The sequence below is a fragment of the Herpailurus yagouaroundi genome, unplaced genomic scaffold (genome assembly GCF_014898765.1).
Source record: "Herpailurus yagouaroundi ecotype Mexico unplaced genomic scaffold, PumYag 139, whole genome shotgun sequence".
Classification (NCBI taxonomy): domain Eukaryota; kingdom Metazoa; phylum Chordata; class Mammalia; order Carnivora; family Felidae; genus Herpailurus; species Herpailurus yagouaroundi.
The window spans coordinates 65,845,580-65,869,587 of record NW_024412394.1 but is presented as its reverse complement, the minus strand read 5'-3'; the positions used below and the strand labels follow the sequence as shown (position 1 = coordinate 65,869,587).

Sequence of the window (24,008 nt, the reverse complement as noted above, 5' to 3'; positions counted from 1 at the left end):
CGGGCATCGGGCCATTTGGCATCATGCTCACCGGCGGAAATGGGAGACTGGGCAAGGGCGCGCCCGGGGGCGGCGGGGGCAGCAGGCCTGGAGGGTTCCCAGGCATGGTCGGGGTGCTTGGGGGATGGATGTGGGGCGACAGCATGGGCCGGTGCATGGGACTGGACGTGGGGCCCAGGTTTCTGGGGCCGCCGGGCGGGGGCCCGATGCCGGGGAGCATGGGGTTGGACAGAGGGCTGTTGGGGTTGGAGGCGTGATGCGGCGGCCCGCGAATAAAGGGCGGGCGGATCTGCTGCATGATCTGCTGTTCCATGAAGATGGGCAGCGGCACCGGGCCGCGGTTGGTCATCACCATGGGAGGGCTGCGAGGCGGGACACCGAGGGGAGGCCCGATGCTAGCAGGTGGCTGGACGGAGACCGGAGGGATGTTTGGCGTCTCGCTGATGGGCATGGACTTGGGCACTGGCGTGGGGATTTTAGTGACAGAGCAGTTGGCAGTGTCAGATGGAGAAACGGTGGTGGACGACGATGGGCCAGGGCCCTGGCTTTGGCCAGCTGCAGCCACCGGGGAGGGGGCCTTCCTCCGAGCATCTGTTAGAGGGATATTCCAAGAGTCTGGAGTGAGCAGCTGCACCCCCGTGCCTTCTGCTTTATTTTCCATGGGAGGGTGTAATGTGCTGCACAGCCCAGCTGGAAGATTGGCCTGTGTCTCTTTGTAGAAAATGTCCATTTTGTATTGATTGAGACATTTTGCACTGCAGAACTGAAGCCTTCTTTCCCCGTCCCCAAAATCCAGGTATTCTTTTGTGTGTCTTATGTGCTTACACCAGTCACATACCTACAACACAGTAATAAAAAGGAAAAAAAAAAAAAAGATAAGCAATTTCCTCTAGTAGAGAGTGTTTCATGGCTCACATAAAGGTTCTTTCAAACTTCATCACAATTTTTTTGAACAGGCTGCAGTGTTTCTTTCTGAAAGGTGAAATTCTTAAATGTTTGTGAAATGATTTCTCCTTGGAAGGCAGAATTGCTTTTTAAATAGGAGCTCTTCAGAATAGCAATTATCACCATCTTCTATTAAAAACAGTAACAACACCACCCCAAAACCGTGTTGTGTCCTTTAAGCTCAACTTAAAGGTGGATCTGACAAAAAGGAATACCTACACCTGCCCACATATTTGCACCTGTCAAAGAGGCTCGTGGTAAATGTAAATGTAACTAGTTGTGGAGAAAAGGATTCTCCAGGAAGTTCGGTGGCCTTTGAAATATAGCCCCATAAAATTCTCCTCACACAAATTCACTTTACACTATTGACTGTGTTCAATAATGCAGTTGGAAAGGTTGTGCTGTGTTAACCAATAACACAAAGCGCTGAACATCATTATGTCTGGCTTCCAAAGGGAAACTTGGAATTAGTCATGAAGTCTGTGTGAGGTTTAGCTATTCCCAACCTGTGATGTTGCAGCAAGCTAGAATTATTTTTTGAGCTGTTTGCCCACTCTCTCTCAGTAGTCAGAATTTTTGGTGACATTTCTTGGCAGGCAGTCTTATTTAACAACTTTTCAAACACCAGAGAACGTTTTCCAAAAGTTGTTATGGCTTCTCTGCCCCCCCATCCCCCGCCTTCAAATCGACTCCTGGCAAAAGCAAGATATCACCAAATTTATTTTAAAGTTGGGCTGCAGAACTAATTAAAGGCTGAGAGCTTTTCCCAATTGGAAATCACTAGACATCAAAGTTCAAAAAATAGTCATTCTCGGCTTCAGAACCCATTACTTTGGAGAAATTATTGTGATTTCATTAACACATTAATTTTGCAACACCATCAGCTCTCACAGATGGTGAAGACATGATCTACAATTCAAATATGACTCTTGTTTGCACAAATGTCTTTCCTTCATATGGCATTTTAAACAAGAATTAATATGAGTAATCTTGCCATAGCTATAAACAGATAAACAGATGTCAAAATTTTCAGTAGTTCTTTCAGTGCCTTACTTTTTTGACTGAAAATTACACACGCAATTTTTTTCTTTTCTTTTTCTTTCCTCTCTCTAGCGCTCTCTCTCTCTCTCTCTTTTTTTTTTTTTTTGTCATTTCCTTCACACTCAATCCATACAGCAGCAGAGAGAGAACTCTGAAATGCAGTGCAATGGTGAGTTCGTTGAATTCAAAGCTCTCCTCTATAGAGCATTGGTTCCAATGTTGCTGTAAATGGAACCTTGTTTTTGTCGAGGAGGGTGTCTGTTCTGTTCTTGGTGCATTTTTTTTTTTAACTATGGTAAACTGATAGCATTAAAAGATGATAACTTTTAATAACGATTGGTCACATCAACAATGCAAAAACAACATATGCTGGGCATTTGATTACTCATCTCATTTAACTCTCAGCTTTCCTTGACTGTAAACAGTGGTGGCATGCTAGGGTGTGATTGTGGGTGTACACACTTGTGGCAGATATGGGTCTGTATGTGTAAATCCACTCTTTCCTTCTCACTTTTTTTTTTTTCCACTGATATTTGCAGGTAATATACTGGAAGGCGTGAGACTGAATAACAGATACTTACTGGTATACATTCGTTTTTTTGTGTAGTCTCATATCAAATTACCCTCTCAAAATACTTATTGCAAGAAAAACAATTTCAATGCTAAGATACTTCTGTGTTTCACTACGGTGTTTTCAGGTTTCTCTAGGATTACAGGAATTTTCTTTTTTAAATCATAGTTGAGAGGTCTAGTTTACAAGTAAGTGCAGAATTGCCTCTGATGAAAGAAACACACAAGATCCATCAGACTCTCAAAATTCTTATCTAGATGAAGGTTAAATAAACTAGTAGTTAAACCTTGAAGCAAGGAAGCTATTATTTTTAAAACGTGATCATTTTAATAAAGTTAATATATAATGATGTGACATTTAAGTTCCTGTATGAAATAAAGCCACCTGATTCTGTTTCAATATTAGGCCTAGATGTAAATTTATAAGCTTGAAGTAAAGGATCAAACGTAGCTTTTTTAATCATTCACTGAAAAATATTATCAATGAATTAAACCAATTAAAATAATATGCCAAATTTTCTGGCATATTTCTTTTGGATCTTACTTTTTAACCATAAGGGGAAAGAGTTTTCTGAAATCCTTAATTGGTTTTTAAATTGCCAGAATGAATTATTTGCCTCCAGAGGATTCCTCTGTTTCCTCAAGCTTAATAAATATTTTCAATGGAGTCAAAAAAATAATCTAAATATAACTTAAATGTTCTCCCTTCCTTCACTTCTTTCACTTTTAATAATTCATTGATGAATAAGGAATGATCATAGATCTATCCCAATGATCAAATCAGAATTCTTCACCACATTTTATCTATTTCCACATAAAAAGAATTTCAGACATCAAAGTTGAAAGCAAAATTCTATTGCATGAAACTTTCCAGTTAAAGCTAAGGCCTAATGTTTACTTCATTTTCTGCAATGCTGTAAAGTGTTTAGGTAATGTAAGTGACAGTATATGATGGTCTCATTTGGGGTAACGTGAGTGTGAATGTGTGTTTGTATATCCCTGCCTCATTATATTTCAATTCAGAACACTGACTTAAAAATACAGAAAAGCAATCTTTCTGATGAAGCAAAAAATTATTAGAGAAAAAAACTTGTCACTTAAGAAATAATGAATCAAGTCTGTCTTATAGGACACATCATTTAAGATGAGGTCAATGAATTTATGGTACAAATGGCTATATCATGTGAGGCAATAAAACGCAGTACCATCATTCACTCTACATCTACCTAATGACTCACTTCTGGTAATTAAAGATTTCATCATAGGAGCCTGGCTGATTACTTAAGATGTGATAGTTAGGTGAAAATATATACCGTAGATGTGTCTCTTTAATAAGATAACATTTGCATATCCATGAAATACACGGCATGTGTCCCATAAACTATGGTTTTCTGAATCATGTGGTATGGGATAGTCTTCCTTTATTTTTCCACAGGCAGTTTTTTTTTTTTTTTTTTTTTTTTTTTTTTGGGGCTTTTTTTTTTTTTTTTTTTTTTTTTACTTTTTGAGGCATTAGTTTTTCCTTATTATGCCAAGAAGTACCAAAATTCCTTCAGATGTTTTAAAAGATAAAGATTAAGAAGTACAGAGCTCAACTCACTGGGCTCTGGAATGATTTCTCCCTAATTCCACCCCGGCTTTGTTTCTGTTGGAATCTGGCCTCTTTGGTTCCACTTCTCTTCCTAACAGGTCCCAGATTGGACAGAGCTGAAGCTGAAGCTGTTTAACGATGGCAATCTGGGGACTGAACAATCAGCTAATGCAATGCCATTGAGCAAGACAGCTGAAATGCTTCGTATCACAAATACATAATGTATCACCAGGAAGACAAAAAGATCACAAAGGAGATAAACAAACGCGTATTCCATTCAAGCCTATAACAGCAGTCCTCAAAAAGATTAAATTTACCTTCCTGGGATGTGTCCAATTCTAAACAACAGAATGAACATTTCCTTTAGTCCATTTAGAGTATTTATATTTTGGTGGCTGACTGCCAGGGTAGTACTTATAAGCTCAGTGGCCTGATGGATTCACTCCTTTCCTGTGAAATAACTGTGTGGCAACCTACACCGCTAAACTACTCAAAAGACACTGCCTCAGCAGAAATATCACTTGCTCTTGATATAAGAAGACTGAAAGGCAGGACTTCTGGTTCCTATAACTCTTTCCATCTTGTATTTCCCCTGGAAAGAAAGAAAGCTATTCATGTTGGCAACTGAGCCTTTATTTTTATATAAACGTCCAAAGTCAAAGCCAAAGTATGCCATGAGGTTACCCACATGGGCATAATATATACATTCTGCTGGGCTTAAGAGAAGATTCGGGTGACTGGGGAGGGGGTCAGGGTTCCTAATTAACACATTAATCAGCTGTCGACTGTGGGAGTGAAGTTCATCCTTTAATGGAACCCACTGCTGCTTTCTGAGCGGTAATCTGGCATGAGGCAATATTTAATTAAGAAACCCTTTTGCTGAAATCTTTCTTATCTGGGCAAAGACATTTACAGCAACGGAACAATAAAAAGATATTAGCAATCCCTTGAATGGCATCAACAATTTGAAAAACAAAACAAAATCTTCATGCGTGCCTGACTTTCCATATATATAGCACCCAGGTTAACAGCTCAGAAGTTATAGCTCCTTAAGCAAAATTGTAGCCTGCCCTACGAGGCAGATTCTCTAGGTCTTTGGCCTGTTAAATGTGGCACTGATCTTGCAGTCCAGATTAGCTCAAAAAAAAATCATGAGCTCATCCAAGAGACATGCAAAGGAGGACAGACAGACAAGGGTTGGGGGTCTGCCCTACCTGTAGTCACCTCACAGCATGATTTGAGGGCCTCAAACTGACCCCACCCAGAAACGTGCTTCCAGTCTGACCCTGTGGTCCCATGGTCACAGCATCAACTGTTTTTGGGGGTTAGGCACTGCCTCCATCAGGACCCTAATTCAGTGTGGCAAAGGATGCTACGGAAATCACATCGGATTTGGAATAGGAAGATATGGGTTTGAGTCTGGGCTCTATTATTTACTAGCACTAAAATTTATGAAAATCTCAGCTTCAGTTTTTTCCTCTGTGAAATGGAGCTAACAGTAGTAACAAGCAATGCTTGTGTGCCAGGCAGATCACTAAGCTTGCCGCACAGTGCATGTTTTCAGTCCCTAGCCCGCCTCCCTCATGGTTGCTGATGTCCCAGGAACATCCCATATGTTTAAGTTCATTTTAACTTAATGGGAGGATGTTTCTATGACAATGTTAGCAGGGAATGGGAAATTTGCATCCACAGCTTTCCTATGAGCCTGAGTGTCTTTGAGATAGAATGGAGTATGTTTCTCTCTGGGCAAATGCATGCTGCACCTCACAGACCCCCCTCTCCCCCCTGCTCCATCCTGCTTCCTAGGAGACTGTCCCAGGATAACAGAGGGGTTGTCTGCAGTGACAAGGAACCAAGCAACAGTTCTATGCATGTCCCAACTGCCCACCATCCTGAGAAGACCCTAGTCAACTCCTGCCGAGCCCTCTTCTTTTTCCAAAGCCAGTCATTCTCTCATTCAGGCAAAAGCTTGACAAAGCAGCATGGCTGCTTGGAAATGAGTGTTCAAACCATTAAAAGGAATAATCCCTCTTCGGCTCAACTGCTGTTTAAATAGTGGAAGCCGTAAAACGTACTATTCATGTTTTATTAAAAAACAGAGCAAATGAGCGATCTGCTTGACTCATTACATGGAAGGGCCAGAAGCCACAGTATCATGGGCCTTTCAGACAGGATGACCCAAGCCATGAATGGGAGAATACATGTGAGGACAAGCCCCCATGGTGGGGAGGGGTGTACCAAAACCTGATTTGGGGACCAAACCCACGATTCCAACTTTCCTTGCAAAGTTGGATTAGAGCGTGAAGGAAAGAAAAAGATGACCTAGCCATAGACCTGTAAAGCCATCTAGAATTCAGGAGAGGGATTTAGAACCAGCAAGGGCTATTTTTTTTTTTTTAAAGCAAATTCATGGAGAAGTTCATTTTCAAAATAAACTTTCTGCAGGTTTAGATTTCAACATGATGATGTTTGCTACATAATTCTTTTTGTTTATGGATCTTATTCAGTTTTTTTTTGTTTGCCTTGTCGTTTGGTCTCTCTCTCCCCTCTCCCCTCTCTTTTCTCTAATAGGATCTGGAACTCAAGGAGAGGCCAATGAGCATCTTTGTTAGAATTGAACATCTCACTAGAAAACTGCCCTGTAGGGACTTTATACCATGATTCAAGTTCTTCTTATATGTTTTAGGCTGGATTTCAGAAGTCTTGGCCCAGGTCACCAGGGCAGATGCGTTATGAGCTCTGTCAAGCATAGAAGAGATGGGGCTTGGTTTTCAGGATCTCGATGAGTGTTGACAAATGGCTCATTACTGACCCAAGTCTGTTTCTACAGCCAAAGCAAGAGATGGAATCCTGGCCTGTACTCAGTGACCGTGGTCTTCCTCACAGCCAAACACAGGATTCAGAAGAAGGTGATTTTTCCCTTTGGTCTGACGCATTAGGTTGCCTAAGAGCATTAGCGTATCATCGCAAAATTCTCTGCTTCGTTTACACTGGACAAATGCAACTTACATCTTCCTAACACGAGTCATCTGGATGGAAACTAAAAAATTCAAACATTGGAAAATCTGGTCTACCTGGTGCCAAACGTCTGCCTCTCTGTTTTCCAGTTACTTGGCCCTGAGAGAACACAGAAATATCCCAAGAGATCTCAGAGCAATGAAATTTAGCCCTGAAAAGAATCTCAGAGACCAGGCAGTCTGCTTCTCCAGCCTCCAGCTCCTGGTGGGGCCAGGCACCTAATCCCTCTGAGCCTCAGGTGCTCAGCTGTGAAAACGAGATCAATAGTGACAGCGCTCCCCAAGAAACACGTGAGGAAGAATGAACCAGCCCACTCTCTGGCTGCTTCTCGAAGGTTCATAGCTGTTTCTAGTGACCTCTCGTCCATTTAGCAGCGAGGTACTGATTGCTTGGAACCTGTCAGACACCTGGCTAAGGGCTTTCTTTGCAATGCCTCATTCAATCTCATTCAATGCCTCATTGCAATGCCTCATTTTAACAGTCTCTTACACATTTCTTGGCTCCCTGGGTCACAAACCGAACCAGCTCCTACCCGTGGATGCTCAGGACTGCCCCCACTTAAGACCCTGGTATCCACCTCTGACCAGTCCTCAGCTCTCTCCAGGATACCCCATCAAAAATTATAACTTTTATTACAGTGCCTACTGGAAGCAAGTGTCATAATTTGATGTCTTAATAACATACTAGCGGCAATAGCTAGCATTATTTAAGCACTAGTAGCCATGCTAAGCCTGTTACAAGGGTTACCTCACTTAATCTCCAAAAGTCCCTTATCATATAGATAACTGGGTTTAGGTAGATTAAATAACTTGCCAAAGATTATCTGTGCAGATAATAGATGGCAGATCCATCTATTATCTAACTTGGATCTGTCCGGCTTCAAAGACAGTACTGCCGCCACTATGTCAGGGATGTTTGCATTTGCCTTTAAAACTACAGGATTAAGATGGTTGCCTAATGTTTGATAATAATTTCATTTTGAAATTCCAGAATTTCACAGTCCACTCAACCTAACTCCCTCAGCAAGCTTGGGTCCCATTCTACACATACAGAGACAGTCTTCCAGGTGGGACTCAGACTTCTTGTGACAGGGAGAAACAACCAGATCTATCCATACAGCCAAAGAATGATTCGCATCATAATGATCTTTCTCCTTTGCGCTGATTTTTCTGGTGGCCTTCTAAAGATGATTGCAGTGTAAATGCAGAGCCCCTATGCAGCCTATTTTAAGGCAGCCTGGTCTGTTGTTGGGCAGTTTTGACTATCAGAAAGCTTAACCACTTCACGTCCCTGTCACTTCACCCAGTGGTAGCGATTCTGTCCACCAGAATCCCCTAACAAAGGCCAACTCCCCTTCTTAATCTCAGCCTTTCAAATACTTAAAAAGAGCCATCATATTTACCCCAGATTGTTATTTTTAAACATCCTCAGTTCCTGTGCCCATGCTCCAGGGAACACGTTCCCAGAGCCCTCCTGTCTGTCCTCCTGTGCCTTTTACCCAGGCATATACCTCACCTTAGTAATGTCCCTCTTAAAGGGTAGATAGAGCCCAGAATAGAATGCAGCCACCTGACTGGCACAGAACCCAGGGAACTCTCTTCTCCCTCTTACAGAACACTACACCTCCTCTAATACCACCCAAGAATTGCATGTGCTTTTTTAGCAGTCATATCCCACTGGAAGTTCTTTGCTTTTTAAAAACAAACATTTATTGAATAACTGTTATGTACCAGGCTTGAAGCTTTCACTTATCTCCTTTAATTCTGACAACAAACTTATAAAGAAGCTCTGGTTTTTTTTCCCCATTTTACTTGAAAATGAGAAAACAAAGGTTCAAAGAGAAAATGGGGTTTCCCTAAGCTTTCACAGCCTCCAAAGAGTGGAGCCAGGATCCAGATCCAGAACTTCCAACCCATCCTCTTCCACTCTGCCACACAGCTTGCTTCATTCTGAGTTTCTGGTCAACCAAAACCTTTTTCTCCTAAGTGCTCATCAATCATTTGTTTAATGATATATTCAAGGACTTTTGAGGGTAAGCCATCAAGCCTACTGGGTCTAGAGTTTCAGAAATCAGAAACTCTTTCCCAATTTTGAAAATTTGGTCAACATTTGTCCTCTGTCTTTTTAAAACATCTCCCATTTATCATGATAGAATGAAGATTATACAAAGGTAGATATGAAATCATCTACAAATTTCCTCATAGAGGCTGGGAGACCTAAATTTGTTTAGCATAGCAGGTGCCCACAATGTGGGATTCATAGCCTTCTTTATGGTATCTGTCCTACCCAGTCTGGATAACATTTTCTTTATGGAGACAGTGGAAATAAACCAAATAAAAGTTGCCCACCTCTGCCTTCTCCCTCTCTTTTGTTAATTATTAGCCATTTGCTCTACACACTGATCTATCCAGTTTTACTTCTTGTTCCTTTCATGAGCATAGCTCTAAGAGCTCCCTTTAATATCTTGGGCAGTTCCCCATGGAACCCCTCATGCACCCTAACCTTCCTGACACAGAATTCTTTTTTAGAATTTCCCAACCCTCTTCCCCCATGTTGCTCTTCCACCCCTAATACTATGCTGAGCCTCTGACTGTGGGACTAAATCCAACTTTCCTTAGAACTTGAATAAAATCTGCTTTTCTAAATTCTAGGGAACGTAGCTGGTCGTATCCAGCATTCTCTCCCTCTCCATCGCACAATCCAAGACAGTTGGTTTACTTCCCCTCTCCATCCACATACTAAACAGCTTTCCTCTATCTCTGTCAAAATGGTGGTCAAACTAAGATTCTCTTTACTGTTACTCTACCTTCTCAGAACTATCAACAAGGCATGGGAAGAAAAATCAATTATTCTGTTTTTAAGAGAATGACATTCTTAGCATATATCTAGGTAAGCTGTCCCATTTCTTGCTTCTTTGCTAACTAATCTGTCTTTAATGTCTGCTTCATATTTCATACTCAATACCCCAAGTTAATTCTTTTGATATTTCTTTTTATTTTCCTAAAATTCCCATCTTACATTTCCTCTGAAGTGCATGGATTGCCATACAAGGATATATTTTCCCGAATTTTACCCACCAATCAGATATGGGAAGGGGGGATATGTTGTTTTATATTTTAGGTTTCCATGTTAGCTCTAGTCTAGGCAAACCAAAATAAACCAAAACAAAACAAACACGCTCCAAAACTGCGGTGGTATCTCTGAGATTATTTTTATCTTTTTGTGCCCACAATCCAGGGTAACTTGGTCCTTCCCACTCTCTGCCTTGATAGAGATATGTCAGGAGCCATTTGTTTGTTCTTGCTCATGGCTATCATACCTGCTGCCTTTATTGTGTCCAGTTTTGCAGGTTTATTGGATAGTTTCTGCCTCTGTTCCCCACCTCAGAATTTAAGTTTTTCTTGATGAGAACCTTAAATCTCTGAATACATCCTTCCCAATCTTCAGTCAATGCCCCAGGCTTTTACTCTTCACTTGGGAAGCAGCATAGTTTGGCGAGGAAGGTGGTGAGCTAGGAATCAGAAGACCCATGTCCTGCCCACCCTATAACTTTGGGTGGTACTGCTGTGCCCAGGGGCCTTCTGTCTACCTTCAAGTTCTGCTGTGAGGATCAAAACAAATAGTGCAAATGGGAGTGCTCTGAAAAATATAAAATGTCATGTAAATACAAATATTTTGGTTTTATAATGATTATAAATGTACAAGAATAACATTTAACATGTAAAACAAAAAACAGAGCCAACTGGTCTACCTACACTCTACTCTTATTTATCAGTTATTCTTCTATTAAATCGCAGTTATGAAAAAACAGAGAAAATCCACTACTATGAATTTTCCTGTGATGTGTACTTCAAAGTAAAAAAGCACGCCATGAAAATAAAACCCAGAAACTGAAATCAACAAAACACTTGACCCCCCCCCCCCCAAATTCTACACTGTGTTTCCAATGGCTTGTGGAGTGTCTGACAGCAACATAATTGCAATAATGAGGAGGTCTGCAGGCCAGGGTGTGGTCTTAAGCTCACTATGGATGTTTTAGCCCTAGGCTCAGCTTCAGGCCAGCACCAGTCGCCTGGGCCAGAGTTACCAATGGAATCCCTTATGCTTTAGTCACACACAAATGTGACATTTATGGCATCTGGTGCACAATGCTGCAAATACAAAAGGCCTAGGATGCTGGGCTTACAAACTTGGGGAAAAGAAATAATTTAGGTTGTCTTGTCTTTTTAGTTAATTAAAACCTGTGAGAACACCCACTTGGTGGCAGTGGCTTAAGTATCTAAGCGGCACGGGTTGGACTGCTTCTGATTTTGGATCTACATGTAGGTTCCTTTGTCTCTGAAAAGCTTCCTGGATGTTTGTGGACTGCTGTTTTGCCTGGTTCTCTTCTGTCTTTGTTTAATGAATTTAGCCATTCTACCTTGCCAACCAACCACCTGGTTGAAAGCCAAAACTCTTCTAAAGCTAGATTCTCCACTGACCATCCTTCTTACAACCCCATTCTTATAAGCAAATCCTGGGTTAGCCAAACCCAGTCTTCCTATCCAGGTTTAACACCTGAGGTGCTAAATGGTATGAAGCAAGATAGCCTGGGACAAAGATATGTATTCATGTATATTTAAACACATCCGTTATAAGTCCTTTTCCCCAGTAAATTCAATTGGCTCAATAGACACTATCACAATACGACTCACAAGAACTCTGTAAAGAGACAAGCAGCCAGATAATGTGCTTTATTTTGGAAATAAGTAAATTAAGACTAGCAACAATTATATACCAATTGGCAGTGTTTGGGTAAAAAGCTCCTATCTCACAATCCCTGTATAACTAACTATATCATTCTTTGGTCCACTCTGAAGAGGGAAATGAATGGGGAGGAATAATTCCATTTGACTCCTAGTACAACTGGACTCTCAGTCCCTGGGTGAGGAGAAATGAGTCTGACAGAGCTACCTGATCCAAACAGTCTGTGCAATGGGCCTCAGATCTGGTAGGACACAAAGGAAAGGCATATTTGAAGGGAATCTAAATAGGTGAGGCCAAGCCTCTCTTCTAGTACTTCGTATCTCAGAGTGAAATAAAAGGCATTACGGGGTATATTCTGCTGCATCAAGGCACGCTGCTAACATGTGCAGCATTGGGAAGAATAGGTAAGGAAAGAAAGAGGAGGAGGAAAAGAATTGTGGATCAACTAGCTTTGTATCAGAATGGATCCCACTGGATGCCAAGTGCCTTCTATGGCCATGGCCCTGCCGCTTCTCTGGCCACAGCTGACTGGCCCCCAGGATACCTCAAGACCTCAGTCTGGCTCTGCCTAACAGGGACAGAGTAATTCAACAAAGCAATTAGAGTTTCTTCCTTGGGAGGCTGGGGATTAAGATAACTCCAAGAGAGTAAGTAGTGGCGGGGATAGTGCTGTGGGAATAAAGCCAGAGGAGCACCGAAGACAGGCAGTATAAGCAGAAACAAGGGGTGGCAGAGGTCACAAGGTGGAGTGGGGAAAAGAGGGCTGAAGTGGCAGGAGTAGAAGTCAAGTGCAGGGCAGGGCATTGCAAGTCCTTAAAGGGCAAGCAGGAAGCAATAATGCTTGTACCCAGGGGCAATAAGAGAGTCCAGTTGCCCACTTATTAGTAGTGCGGGACCATCTTTGTCGCCAGAACAACTGCCCACACTAATAAGGATAAGCAGCAGTGGCTATTACCGTCTAGCTTATTTCCTGGGGTTTCTTTATAGCAAGGCTCTATAACTTTCAGAAGACCAAGAATCTAACCCAGCTTTACATACTTTCTCTGATTTAATCCTTACTACGACTCCGTCGAATATCACCCTCTATTAAAAGATAAGGAAAATCTAGGAAAGGGTAATGACTTAAAAGCCCTTGTGTGATCCCATGATACTTCCTCCCTGTGATTAAGCAGCTTTTTGCAGCACATAAGTACTGTGTACCCTGCTATGGCTGTGGGCTGCCCAGGGAAGCAGGAAGTGGACAGCAGGCCATGCCTCTTACATATGCCTCTTTACACCAGCACTATTTCTGAGGGTCACCACAGAAAGGAAATGTGACTGTCACATCAAACGTCCTTGCCTGTTCCTAAGCCCATTGCAACTGCCCCCGTCTCACTGACCATTCTTACCCCAACTGTCTATTGCCTGAAGAGTGTCCTGAAAAACTCTAGTCCCATCAATGTCCTGCTCCTGAAAAAGGATTCCATGGCCAGGTGAGTTGGGGAAATGTGGCCTACCCTATGCTCCTTTTGGAGATTCTTAATACACATTGCCATATTTAAGCCCTCTGAGAAGTTCTGCAGAAAAGAAACATGTTTATCTTCACTAATCCAGAGTTTCTTCAGCTTTGCAAAAATGGAACTCTTTTTTTTTTTTTTTTTTTTTTTTTTTTGCCTAGTAGAATCCTAGAGAAAACCCTTTGGAAAATGATACTTTAATGATTTGGCTGCATATAAGACAGAGCCCGGAAAGCTTACCATTAAAGCCTCGGTGGATCTAGGTCTGGGTCTTAGGGAACTTCCACTGCCCAGTGCACTGTCTTCCACATGCAACCATCGGTTGTTAACCAAATTGTAGGAGAAGTTAAAGGTGATTCCCATGCCTGTGCCTTTCTGCCTGTTAGCAGGCTCTTTCCTGTAAGAGTCAAGGTTATGCAGCCCCCTGTAGCACTTTCCTCAGCCCTGCAGCCCCCCTCACCTCTCATCGGCTTCCTGTGCTCACCCAGGCCTAGACGCTATTACATTTCACCCTGTGGTTTCAGCTTCTTCAGTCACTACAAACTCAATTTCTGTCCTCTCAGCTCTAGTTACCCCACACAGCCCGCAAGCCGGGCAGGATGTCATAAATACTGTTACCTGGCATGTGACCTTCCAAACCCTGAGCCTCCGCCCAAGAGTGCTTTTCTGCATTACAGATGAACTCATGAGCATCTCATGAGCAAGCCGCCACAACTGAGGGAGCAGACTCTTAAAACACAGTAAACGGCATGTCCATATTTTCACATTTTTACACAAAGGACAGTCTTATCTGTCATGCTGAATAAAAATATAAAATTAAGAGGTGCTACTTCAGCCCATCTTGCGGGCACACTGATTCTGAAGTAAATTCAATTGGTCTGTGAGGATTTATTCTGCTCTGAGTCATATCAATCATTTTATCTCATTCCTTCAGCCATTCTCTGCCATAGGCCTCCAGGCAAAAGCACCCTTATCAAGAGTGAGTGATAGGGGCGCCTGGGTGGCGCAGTCGGTTAAGCGTCCGACATCAGCCAGGTCACGATCTCGCGGTCCGGGAGTTCGAGCCCCGCGTCGGGCTCTGGGCTGATGGCTCAGAGCCTGGAGCCTGTTTCCGATTCTGTGTCTCCCTCTCTCTCTGCCCCTCCCCCCTTCATGCTCTGTCTCTCTCTGTCCCCAAAATAAATAAACGTTGAAAAAAAAAAGAGTCCTCCTCTTCCTTACACCCTGAGGGAGACATTAAAAAAAAAAAAAAAAAAAAAAGAGTGAGTGCTAGAGGTGTCCTAAAGGGCCAGAAGAACTATGGTCTCCCAAGGAAAATGGGTGATCAACTATCCCTGGCCTAAATAAATTCTTCTAATCAGACACCTGCATCCTGTCACACATACTTCATGGCCTGATAAACCCAACAGTAGCATGGATGCCCTGATATCACAGTTTCTAACAGGTAACCCAACTCTCTCAAGTCCTACCAGCTGGAAGCAACTCGAATTCTTTTCTAAGTCCTCTTAACAATGTACAGTCATTTCATCCATTGGACCAAAAAGGATCGTGACGATTATCTAATGAGAAAGCATACCACTACCGAAGCTTCCATATCCATATTGCTAGAGACTTTAAGAGAACACAGGCTCAGCCCTGTGATAGTCACAAGAAGCCGTGGAGCGAGCAGGCTCACTGGCTAATTGAGCTTTTTGCTGAACACCAGTGAGACGTGAGACAGGAGTCTGGATTGGAATTCCATTATGAGTTTTTAATAATTAAACGTTACATGTTTGGAACCTCATTCTTCTGTATTACTTTTTAAATATTAATCTATTTACATCAGCTGGACTTCCTGCAGCTTGACACACAGTACACAGGAGTCACACTGAGACAGACAACTGCGTTTGTAGCTGAAAACATCTTTGCTGCATAGTAATAGTAAAGGCAACGCTAGCCCAATTCTACACCGTAATTATCTCACCTTTTAGAAGGTGGCTTCTTCCGTTTTTCAACACACTCACACTTTCCTCATCATTACAATGACTTTTTAAATGAGCGAGAATCCAAACTAATCTTCTTTTGAGAGTTTTATAATGCCCCTTGAGATCTCTTGGGGGGAGGGGCCCTGCCCTCTTCAGAACCAGGGTTAGGAAATGGATACAGAAGGCAGGTGAGGGTTTCCTTGGTTATTACCCCACACTGTGCTGAAACTCCGGCATAAAAATTCAAAAACAGGAGCACACATAAAAACCTCATTAAGGGCTAACCTTGCTCTACCCAGTGCCCCGCTCCTACAGGGTCTCTCCCCAAGTGCCCAGCAGCCACTCTCCTTCTGGGTGAATGCTGTGGGGCCTTTGGCTCACGTCCTTCCCTCCTCCCATTTCATCATCCCTGTCAGCAACTCCCCAGGGGCCCCTCTCTCTGCCGCTGGGGGGTCTCTGACTCAGGCTTTGTTGCCTGTCCATCCTCTCCCGGCTCAAACACAGAACGTCCAGAGGATAGAGACGGGGCTGCCTCGAATGCCTGATTGCAATGGCGGACAGCCTCAATGGAACCAGGATTCTAAGCCAGCTAGAATGATGAAAGACCATCTAAATTCAAGGATGGGAAAACCAACACAGCAAGTGTCCACTGCTCCGGAAATTATGGACCCCACAGTTTCTGCAGTTAAGGTAATCATCAGACCCATGTCTGTGCTCGGCGCCTTGCAGAGCATGCCATAGAAGAGTCTCCAATTTGGTTTCAATTTGAGAATTTTATTCCCTTTTAAGACAAAGCTAGCAGCACAGACCAGCCATGGACTGTTTTAAAGAGTAAAATGCCATTTCACTTAATACAAAAAGATACAGGATTCAAAGTAGAAAATTACATGGGAGCTACCCTTATTACAGAAAAAGAGCGCTTCCAGCTGCCCACCTCTGTGACCACAGAGGAAGAAGGAAGTACAGACACTCCCAGGAGATTAAACATAAAAATCTCTACCAAGTGTCAGTATATCTTTCCGTTGTTTTATCTATCAGTACTATTGAATGGCTTATGCAAAATACCTAAAGCAAATGCCCCTAATCAGTCTCTCAAGGAAGCCTGGGTCCTGTGCATCCTCCAGACACTGCATGGGGCCAAAAGGGCTGGTCAGGAAGGCAGCAAAACCTACAACAGACTGGTAGTCCCCGGAAGCTGGGACCACCTTGGGAGAGCTGTCCATACTAGACTGGGGAAAGACAAGTCGGTTCCCAGCGTGTTGGGGAAATGCTCCAGAGGAAAAGAAAAGCTCCAGGCTTATGGAGGGTTCTGCAATCGCTGAGGCCTCCAGCGTCCTCAACCAGCAGTGTTCAATTCTCCCTGTAGCAGGTGGCTCCTTCCCACCCAGAGTTTCAGGATCTGTTCCCACCAATCAGAGGAACAGATTTCGCCTCCTCTTCCCTCTCTCTAGAGGCAGGACCACAAACGAGTGAGAAATCAGGCACTTGCCCAACCTCCCATTCTCTCCCGGACTCTTCTCCAATTCTCACATGCAGATTTCTCCTGTGGGAACACACCATCCCTTGAATAATTCCTGGTTTTAAGAGAAGCAAGCCCTTGTTATAGGTGGACAGAGGGGATTGCCCACTGAGCTTTTTGTGTTGTGAGACCAGAGGAAAGCAGAGAAAGTGAAGTACTCTGTTTGCCTGATCCCCAGAGGTCGTGGTTTCCTCTACATTATCTCGGCCTCTGTCCCTCTGATTTTCAAGTGCATAGCATTCCCTAGAAAATATCTTAAAGCTTCATAACTCTATTGCTTGGAACTACCCCCCTAATAATTCAGTCTCAATGTTTTTTTGCTTAATTTCATTCCATGACTCCTACCCTAATTATACCCCTGGTCTAGAACTAAATAAATGACCTCCTTCCTTGGTGTTGACATCCTCCAGATATCTGAAGACCACGATCGTGCCAACCACCCAGATCTTCAGACCTCACTAATGTGAGCCAAATGCAACAGAAAGAATGATAACACAAACAGTCCCTGCGTGTGCCTCAGACTCCGGCTGGATCTTTCCTGCTTTGTTAGCTCCTCAAATCCTTATCCATGGAGTGGTTCCACTTTGAGTTTCCTAATTATCAGCCTAATAGTTCAGAGTAGTACACAGTTATCAGAAGATATTCAAACTAATGCTCCCACTGAATCCGTAAACAGGAGACAAAAATCCCCAAAGAGTAATTAACTCCAAATATTTCCAAAATTTCTATCATTGATGCTGAGTGATTTTTTTATTTTTTATTTTTTTATTTTTTTTTAATTTTTTTTAACGTTTTATTTATTTTTGAGACAGGGAGAGACAGAGCATGAACAGGGGAGGGTCAGAGAGAGGGAGACACAGAATCTGAAACAGGCTCCAGGCTCTGAGCTGCCAGCACAGAGCCTGACGCGGGGCTCGAACTCACAGACCGCGAGATCATGACCTGAGCCGAAGTCGGCCGCTTAACCGACTGAGCCACCCAGGCGCCCCTGAGTGATTTTTTTTAATGAGGAACATACTTTAAACACTGAAAATAATAGATTGATATCAAATTCCCTTTCGGTATTGATTTTGCATTCAGCGTCTAATAATTCAGCGACTTTTGGAAGTTCAAGGTCATAACGCTTGGGAGTTGAACTGGCACCAGAAAGTCATTTTATCCCACCTCCCAAGCAGTGCAGAGAGCCCAGCTAAGATATGGTTGGCTCGTCAACTGACTCAACTGTGATGCTTCCACCAATGGGAAACTAACTACTTCACAAGTACTCTGGTTAGCCAACTCTTTCTGATACTGAGAAGAGATCTGCCTTCCTGCAACCCCACCCATAGGCCTGGCCATCTCCCTCAGATCCAATCAGCATGGCTGCCTCCTTTTCCACACAGTCTCCCTTCATATATCTGGCAATGGGGGTATGTGTTCCCTTACTCTTTTTGTCCCAGGAGGGACCTCCTCAGTCACTTCCGTTGTTCTTAAGGCATCGTGACTTCCAGACCATCACAGCCCAGACTGCCTTCACCTCACCTCCATTTCATTCTCAGTATGTGACACCCCCAAGTGAAACACGACACCCTGTAAACCTGCCCTTCACAGATTTGTACTGCTGAGCCTACAGGAGCTGATGTGATGTGATTTTATGGTTTTTAGAAGGATCTGCCTTCCTCTTCCTCAAGCATGATATTCTACCTTTAAAGATTTTTCTTTGGGTTAAAATATGACATATCCAGGAGTCTTATGTTAAAAATCCAAATATCTCTGAAGGGGTAATATTTTAAACCACCAGCACCCAGTATGAATTGATTTACTCAGCATCTTTGGACTGAGACCTGGATTCTAATCCTGACTTTGTCATTTTCTAGCTGCATAACCACAAGCAAGTTAGTTAAGAATAAGGTATTGAGGCCTGTAAATTCCTAATAGTCACCAAACATTAGCCAAGTACATGTGTACTTAGAGCAAACACATTTTTTCTTCTCTCTACTTACTACCTCTACTCTACTTACTACCTCTACAACTGTCAGGAAAAAAGACCTGATTTCCATAGACAGGAGTAGAGTAGCTCATTTGTTATAGCTAATATCAAGGCAGTTAAAGAGTGACATAAAACACCTGAGTGAAACTCCAATCACCAATAACTTAATGGTTATGCATTTTTAATAAATGTTTTCCTGCCATCCCTCTAAATATTTTGAGGAATCACCCTTGAAGCAAAGTCAAAGAGAATCTATAATTTGGACAGGCATTTTTACCTTTTGGGGTAAGTCTTAGAAGGAACTCTCAAGAAATTTGAAATATTCATCTCTGCAGCAGAAATGGCATGGGATTCAGTAGAGCACACAGCTCCCACTGAATGTCCTGAGCTCTTGCATAAAGACGGCGTTGGGACTCTGGGCCAAGGTTTCTCCAACTTGAGTATACATCAGAATCACCTAGAAGGCTTATTATAACATGGATTCCACCAATGTTCACTGCAGCATTATTCACAATAGCCAAAGGGTAGAAACAATCCAGTGTCCGTCAACAGATGAGTGGATAAATAAAATGTGGCATATACACACAACGAAAATTATTCAACCATAAAAATTAATGAAGTACTGATACATGTTACAACATGGGTGAACCCTGAAAACATCGTGCAGACTGAAAGAAGCCAGACCTAAAAGGCCACATGTTGTTATGATCCCTCTGATTTGAAATATCTAGAATAGGCAAATTCATACAGACAGAAAGTAGATTAAAGGCTATCAGGGGCTGCTGGAAGAGGGGAGTGAGGGGTTATTGCTTAATGATTATAAAGTTTCTGTTCAGGATGATGAAAAGGTCTTGGAAACAGATAGTGGTGATGGTTGCACAACATTAGGAATGACACCAAATTATACACTTAAAATGGTTAAAGTGGCAACTGTTATGTTACATACATCTTACCACAATATAAAAAAAATTTAACCCCACAAATTCCTGGACTGTACCCCCAGAGTTTCTGATTCAGTAGGTCTGGGATGGGGTCCAGGAATCTGCATTTCTAACAAGTTCTCAGGGGATGCTGATGTTGCTGGTCTGGGGACCACATTTAGAAACCACTGCTCCAAGCCCAGAGGGAGGCTAAGCAAACCCTTCAACCTCTCTTCTCATCCTGCTCCACTTTGTTGATTGTCTAGAAAACCTCAAACTTCTGTGTATGTATAGCAATGTCAACCCAAGCTGGAAATAATAAAAACAGCTGCATCCAGGCCGACTTGAGGCTATTAGTTCTGCCCTGGAGTGTTCTCCCTCTTTTTCTTCTCACTCAGTTTTGAGCCACCATTGACCAGTAGGAATGCCAATAATTACCACCAACTTCAGCAGGGTAGAAAACAGGTGTAAGTCAGAATGAGCAGTGGGTGAGTGAAGAAGTTTATCTCCTGGGTCTCGTCCTCGGGAATCTTGCCCCACCCTGCTGTCCAAACTTGCCAAATTAACAGTGAAGTATTTTCTAATGGACTTAGAAAAGTGCTTGCTGCTTAAAGTTTCAAAAGAACTTGAGTGCCAGGCTTTGTGATATTGATCTGGGCAAGATATTCACATGAGGCATAGAGGATGTAATGCATATGTCTCATTTGGGGTCCAGTAAACTGCTGAAGAGCTCACATTTCTGGGATTCTCTTTTTTGACATTGCTTGGGTTCACCTTGAGTTCACTGGTTTTCCCGATGGTATTACTTAACTTCTCCAAATTTAATATATTTTTATTCCTGTTCATTTGAGTGTTGTATTTCCACACAGGCATGCTTAATTGAGCAAAGTGTACTGGACATGCTTCCCAGAGTAACAGTGCACGGCTTTTTCACCAGGAAAGGCAAGCATCTTCGTCATTGCTGTTAGGGAGCCTGCCATCGATGGCTGACATGTAAATATCCATGGCAACACAGGTGAACCTGATGCCTGGTTGGGCCAGACCGCACATGGAGTGGGTCCTCCCATTGGGCTGAGCAAAGCCGATAGCTTTTACTCAGCAAGCAGATAGAATGTTGGTTCCTTTCAATTTGCAGGGTTGTCATGTTTAAATATGAAAATGTTGCTTATAGCCAAATGTTAGTGACAGCGGCCTGTGGCGCCGATCACAGTTTGCTCTCTTACTCCTGCTAAAAATAAGGTTGCTTTCTCTGGATTCCTTCAAACTCCACATCTGCAGGAAGTTTTTGTTGCTTTTGCTGGCCTTTTTCTTTCTTTCCTGAAGAAGATTATGGTTCTTTGGCTCCACCAGGGACCCCTCCTTTTTCCCCTTCCTGGGAGAACACCATTCTGAACAATAATAAACACCCTGGGCTCAGACAGTCCCACAAAGGCATCGCATCGGTTCTCAGTTATTATCACAGGCCTCTGCCTCTTAAGTCTTTAGTGAAGAGCAAGCTGGGGCACCTACAAGGGGCAGAATCATTTGACCGGAAGTAAAAGACGAGCCCAATGGGATTGGATGGGCAGGCTAGGAAGCAAAATCTGAAGGTGAGGTTTCTCTGTTTGGGTCACACTCAGCAACCACATCTGCACCAGTCAAGCAGACAGCCTGCTCCTTCTCATGCTGGAATAATTTTGTTTGCCAGGTATTAAGTTCACACCTAGCACATGGTAACTACAGTAATGATGTATTTTGAGCAAATGTTCAACTCTTCTTAAGGCAAGTGTTTAACTGCCTTTATTATTCTCTCTCTTCCTTTCTCCTGAGCATGGTGTGAGTGAGTGAGTGAGTGAGGAGGGGGGAGAGAGAGAGAGATGGGGAGGAACTGGAACAAATGGCATAGTTGCTTTAGGTGTTTTCAGAATCAGCCAGAAGGTCTTGTTCGGAATAGGACCTGAAGGCCTTTAGAAGCTTCAAGTACTTCACAACACACTGGAATCACTCAAGGAGCTTTCTCTCTGGCCCCCACTCTCAGGGAGTCTGATTCAGGTCATCTGAATGACCTGAGTGAGTGGGGCCTCCCTGAGCACTTGTGTGGCAGCCATATGGCACCTGTCGGAGCCTCCTAAGCAAAGACTGGGGGTTAGCTCATGGGTCTCCTGACTGCTCAGACATGCTGTGTGTCCTTCTTTCCCTGGTCACCCTTCCTCACTCCCTACTGCCTCTGTGGGCCAGTCACCTCTGATGCACCCTCCCGTTCAGGAGCTAGCAAGGATTCTGGCAGTGAAACATTTGCTAGGAGACAGTCCAGAGGGATGTTATGGCTCCTCCTCCCCCAGAAAGGAAGATGGGTCAGCTCTGCATTCCTGGCCCAGCTGTCATGCTCCAGTGGGCCCCAGGACGCTCTGGACTATGTGAACACTGTGGGAAGGGAAGAATCCGTCTCATTCTCCTTCTGCTCCCAGCTTTGCCTGACACATGGTAGGTAGGTGCATGGTAGAGGTTTGCTGGAGCATTGAGTGCTTTCTCAGTTTTCCCCAGAGCTCACAGGTTATGTGGCAGTACAAGTCAACTCCAACTGAGAGAGGAGATGTGACCAAGAAGAGATGTCTGTCAGTGAACCCCTATGAAGTGAGCCTCTGTGAGCTCCAACTTGGCTTATGGAAATTGGAGATCTGTGTCTATGGTGGTGTCCTCATAGCGCTGGAAGCCCTTGGCCAGGCATGGCTCAAAGAGCACCAGATGACCAAGACCTGGAACGCTGGGCCACATTTTAAGATCATGACCCCACTGGCCAGTCATAATTTAGTGCTTCCCTCCCAGGCTAGTCCTCTCCAGGAACAGTGATGATGTGGGGGGTGTAAGGCTTCTCCACCAGGCCTTCTCCCCCTCCTCTTTTCACCTGCGGTTCTGAATTCCCAGTGGAGCCAGGTGGACCAGGCACTACTTCAACATGAAAACCCCCCCTAGGATCAAGTAGAGAGGTCCTGGGGCATATATTAACTACCTCTGTGTTAAGTACAAATTCCACACTACAAGTGGATATGTGACAAAGAATTTCTGCATTGTGCTCCAGGGTTGTTCTGTAATTTCTCTCTACCATCCATAGACACTAAGGTACTCCTAATATTTGCTCAGGAAGAGGATGTATAGCCTACCAGTATACATCTTGGGGCTCTTCTCGTCTGTAAGAGCTTTACTACAAAATCCAGCTTCCTTTAACATCCTATGTATACATCTCTAGAGTGGTGATCTTCAGTGTGGGGTTGGGTACCCCAGTGGGTGCAAACATGATCCCCTGAAGTCATGGAAGAAAATATTAGAACACCTAGTACTTTTTTTTTTTTTTAACGGGTTGGATACATAATCAATAGCCTGCTGAAATCACAGGTCTAAGTGACACAGCCTTCACTTTTCATGAAACTGAAAGTAGCAGGTTTGGTTGTGAATAGCTGGGGGAGGAGAGAGGGCGGGGAACATGTTTGATGATACTCCCCTAGGTGTTTCTTTGGAGAGGGAGATGAAGAACAGATCAAAGGTGATAAGATGCCCCTGGTTTCTGTGTCAGCCCAACCAGCTTTCCGAAGCCAAATCTAAAAGACCTACCTGTTACCCTCTCCCCAGTCAGATGTGACTTGTTCTTCTCTGGGACCCTTCTTCGCCACTTTTTCCCTTGCTCAAAGCTCAGGTCACTGTAATTTCTGATGTCACTTGACTTCTTATCATGTCTGTTCTAGAGTCTCAGCTCTTTGAGGGCAGCTTACCCCGTATGTCCTGAAGGCCCTGCTCATGGGATCTGATGGAGAACGCTTGGAGACATTATGAAGCTTTCATTTGTAAAAGATGACCAAGTCTATAGTGAGGTCACTGAGCACTAGACAGTATTCTCCTAGCTTTGATTGCCATAGTCGGTAAAAGCTCAAAAACAGATTTTAGGCTTGCCACCCTATGTCAGTCCCCTGAATAATTTTTGCCTACAGACTTTTTAAAAATTACTGTTTATCGTCACTGCCATTTCATTTATAAAAAAAAGAAAAGAAAAAGGACATTTTAATACCACACAGCTAGAAACGATACAGTCTCAGAAAGAAAAGATCATCCTTCCCAAGAAAGGACTCTGGGACCTTATGTTGCCACATAATGTATCTTTACAACGTCTTCACTCATCATGCCCTAGTCCACAGTTTACCATTTAGGAACCTCCGAGGTGAAGGGAGGCAGCAACACAAAAAGTCCAATCAAATCAC

General features: G+C 43.3%; 1 protein-coding gene across 1 annotated transcript in view; it reads right to left on the bottom strand.

Annotated features, from left to right (window-relative positions):
• SOBP (sine oculis binding protein homolog) overlaps nt 1–24,008 on the bottom strand; it is a 167,756-nt gene that overhangs the window by 24,022 nt on the left and 119,726 nt on the right. The window contains exon 6 of the mRNA XM_040474617.1: nt 6–838. Within this exon, the coding sequence (XP_040330551.1) occupies nt 6–838 (833 nt within the window). The remainder of the gene's footprint in view (nt 1–5; nt 839–24,008) is intronic.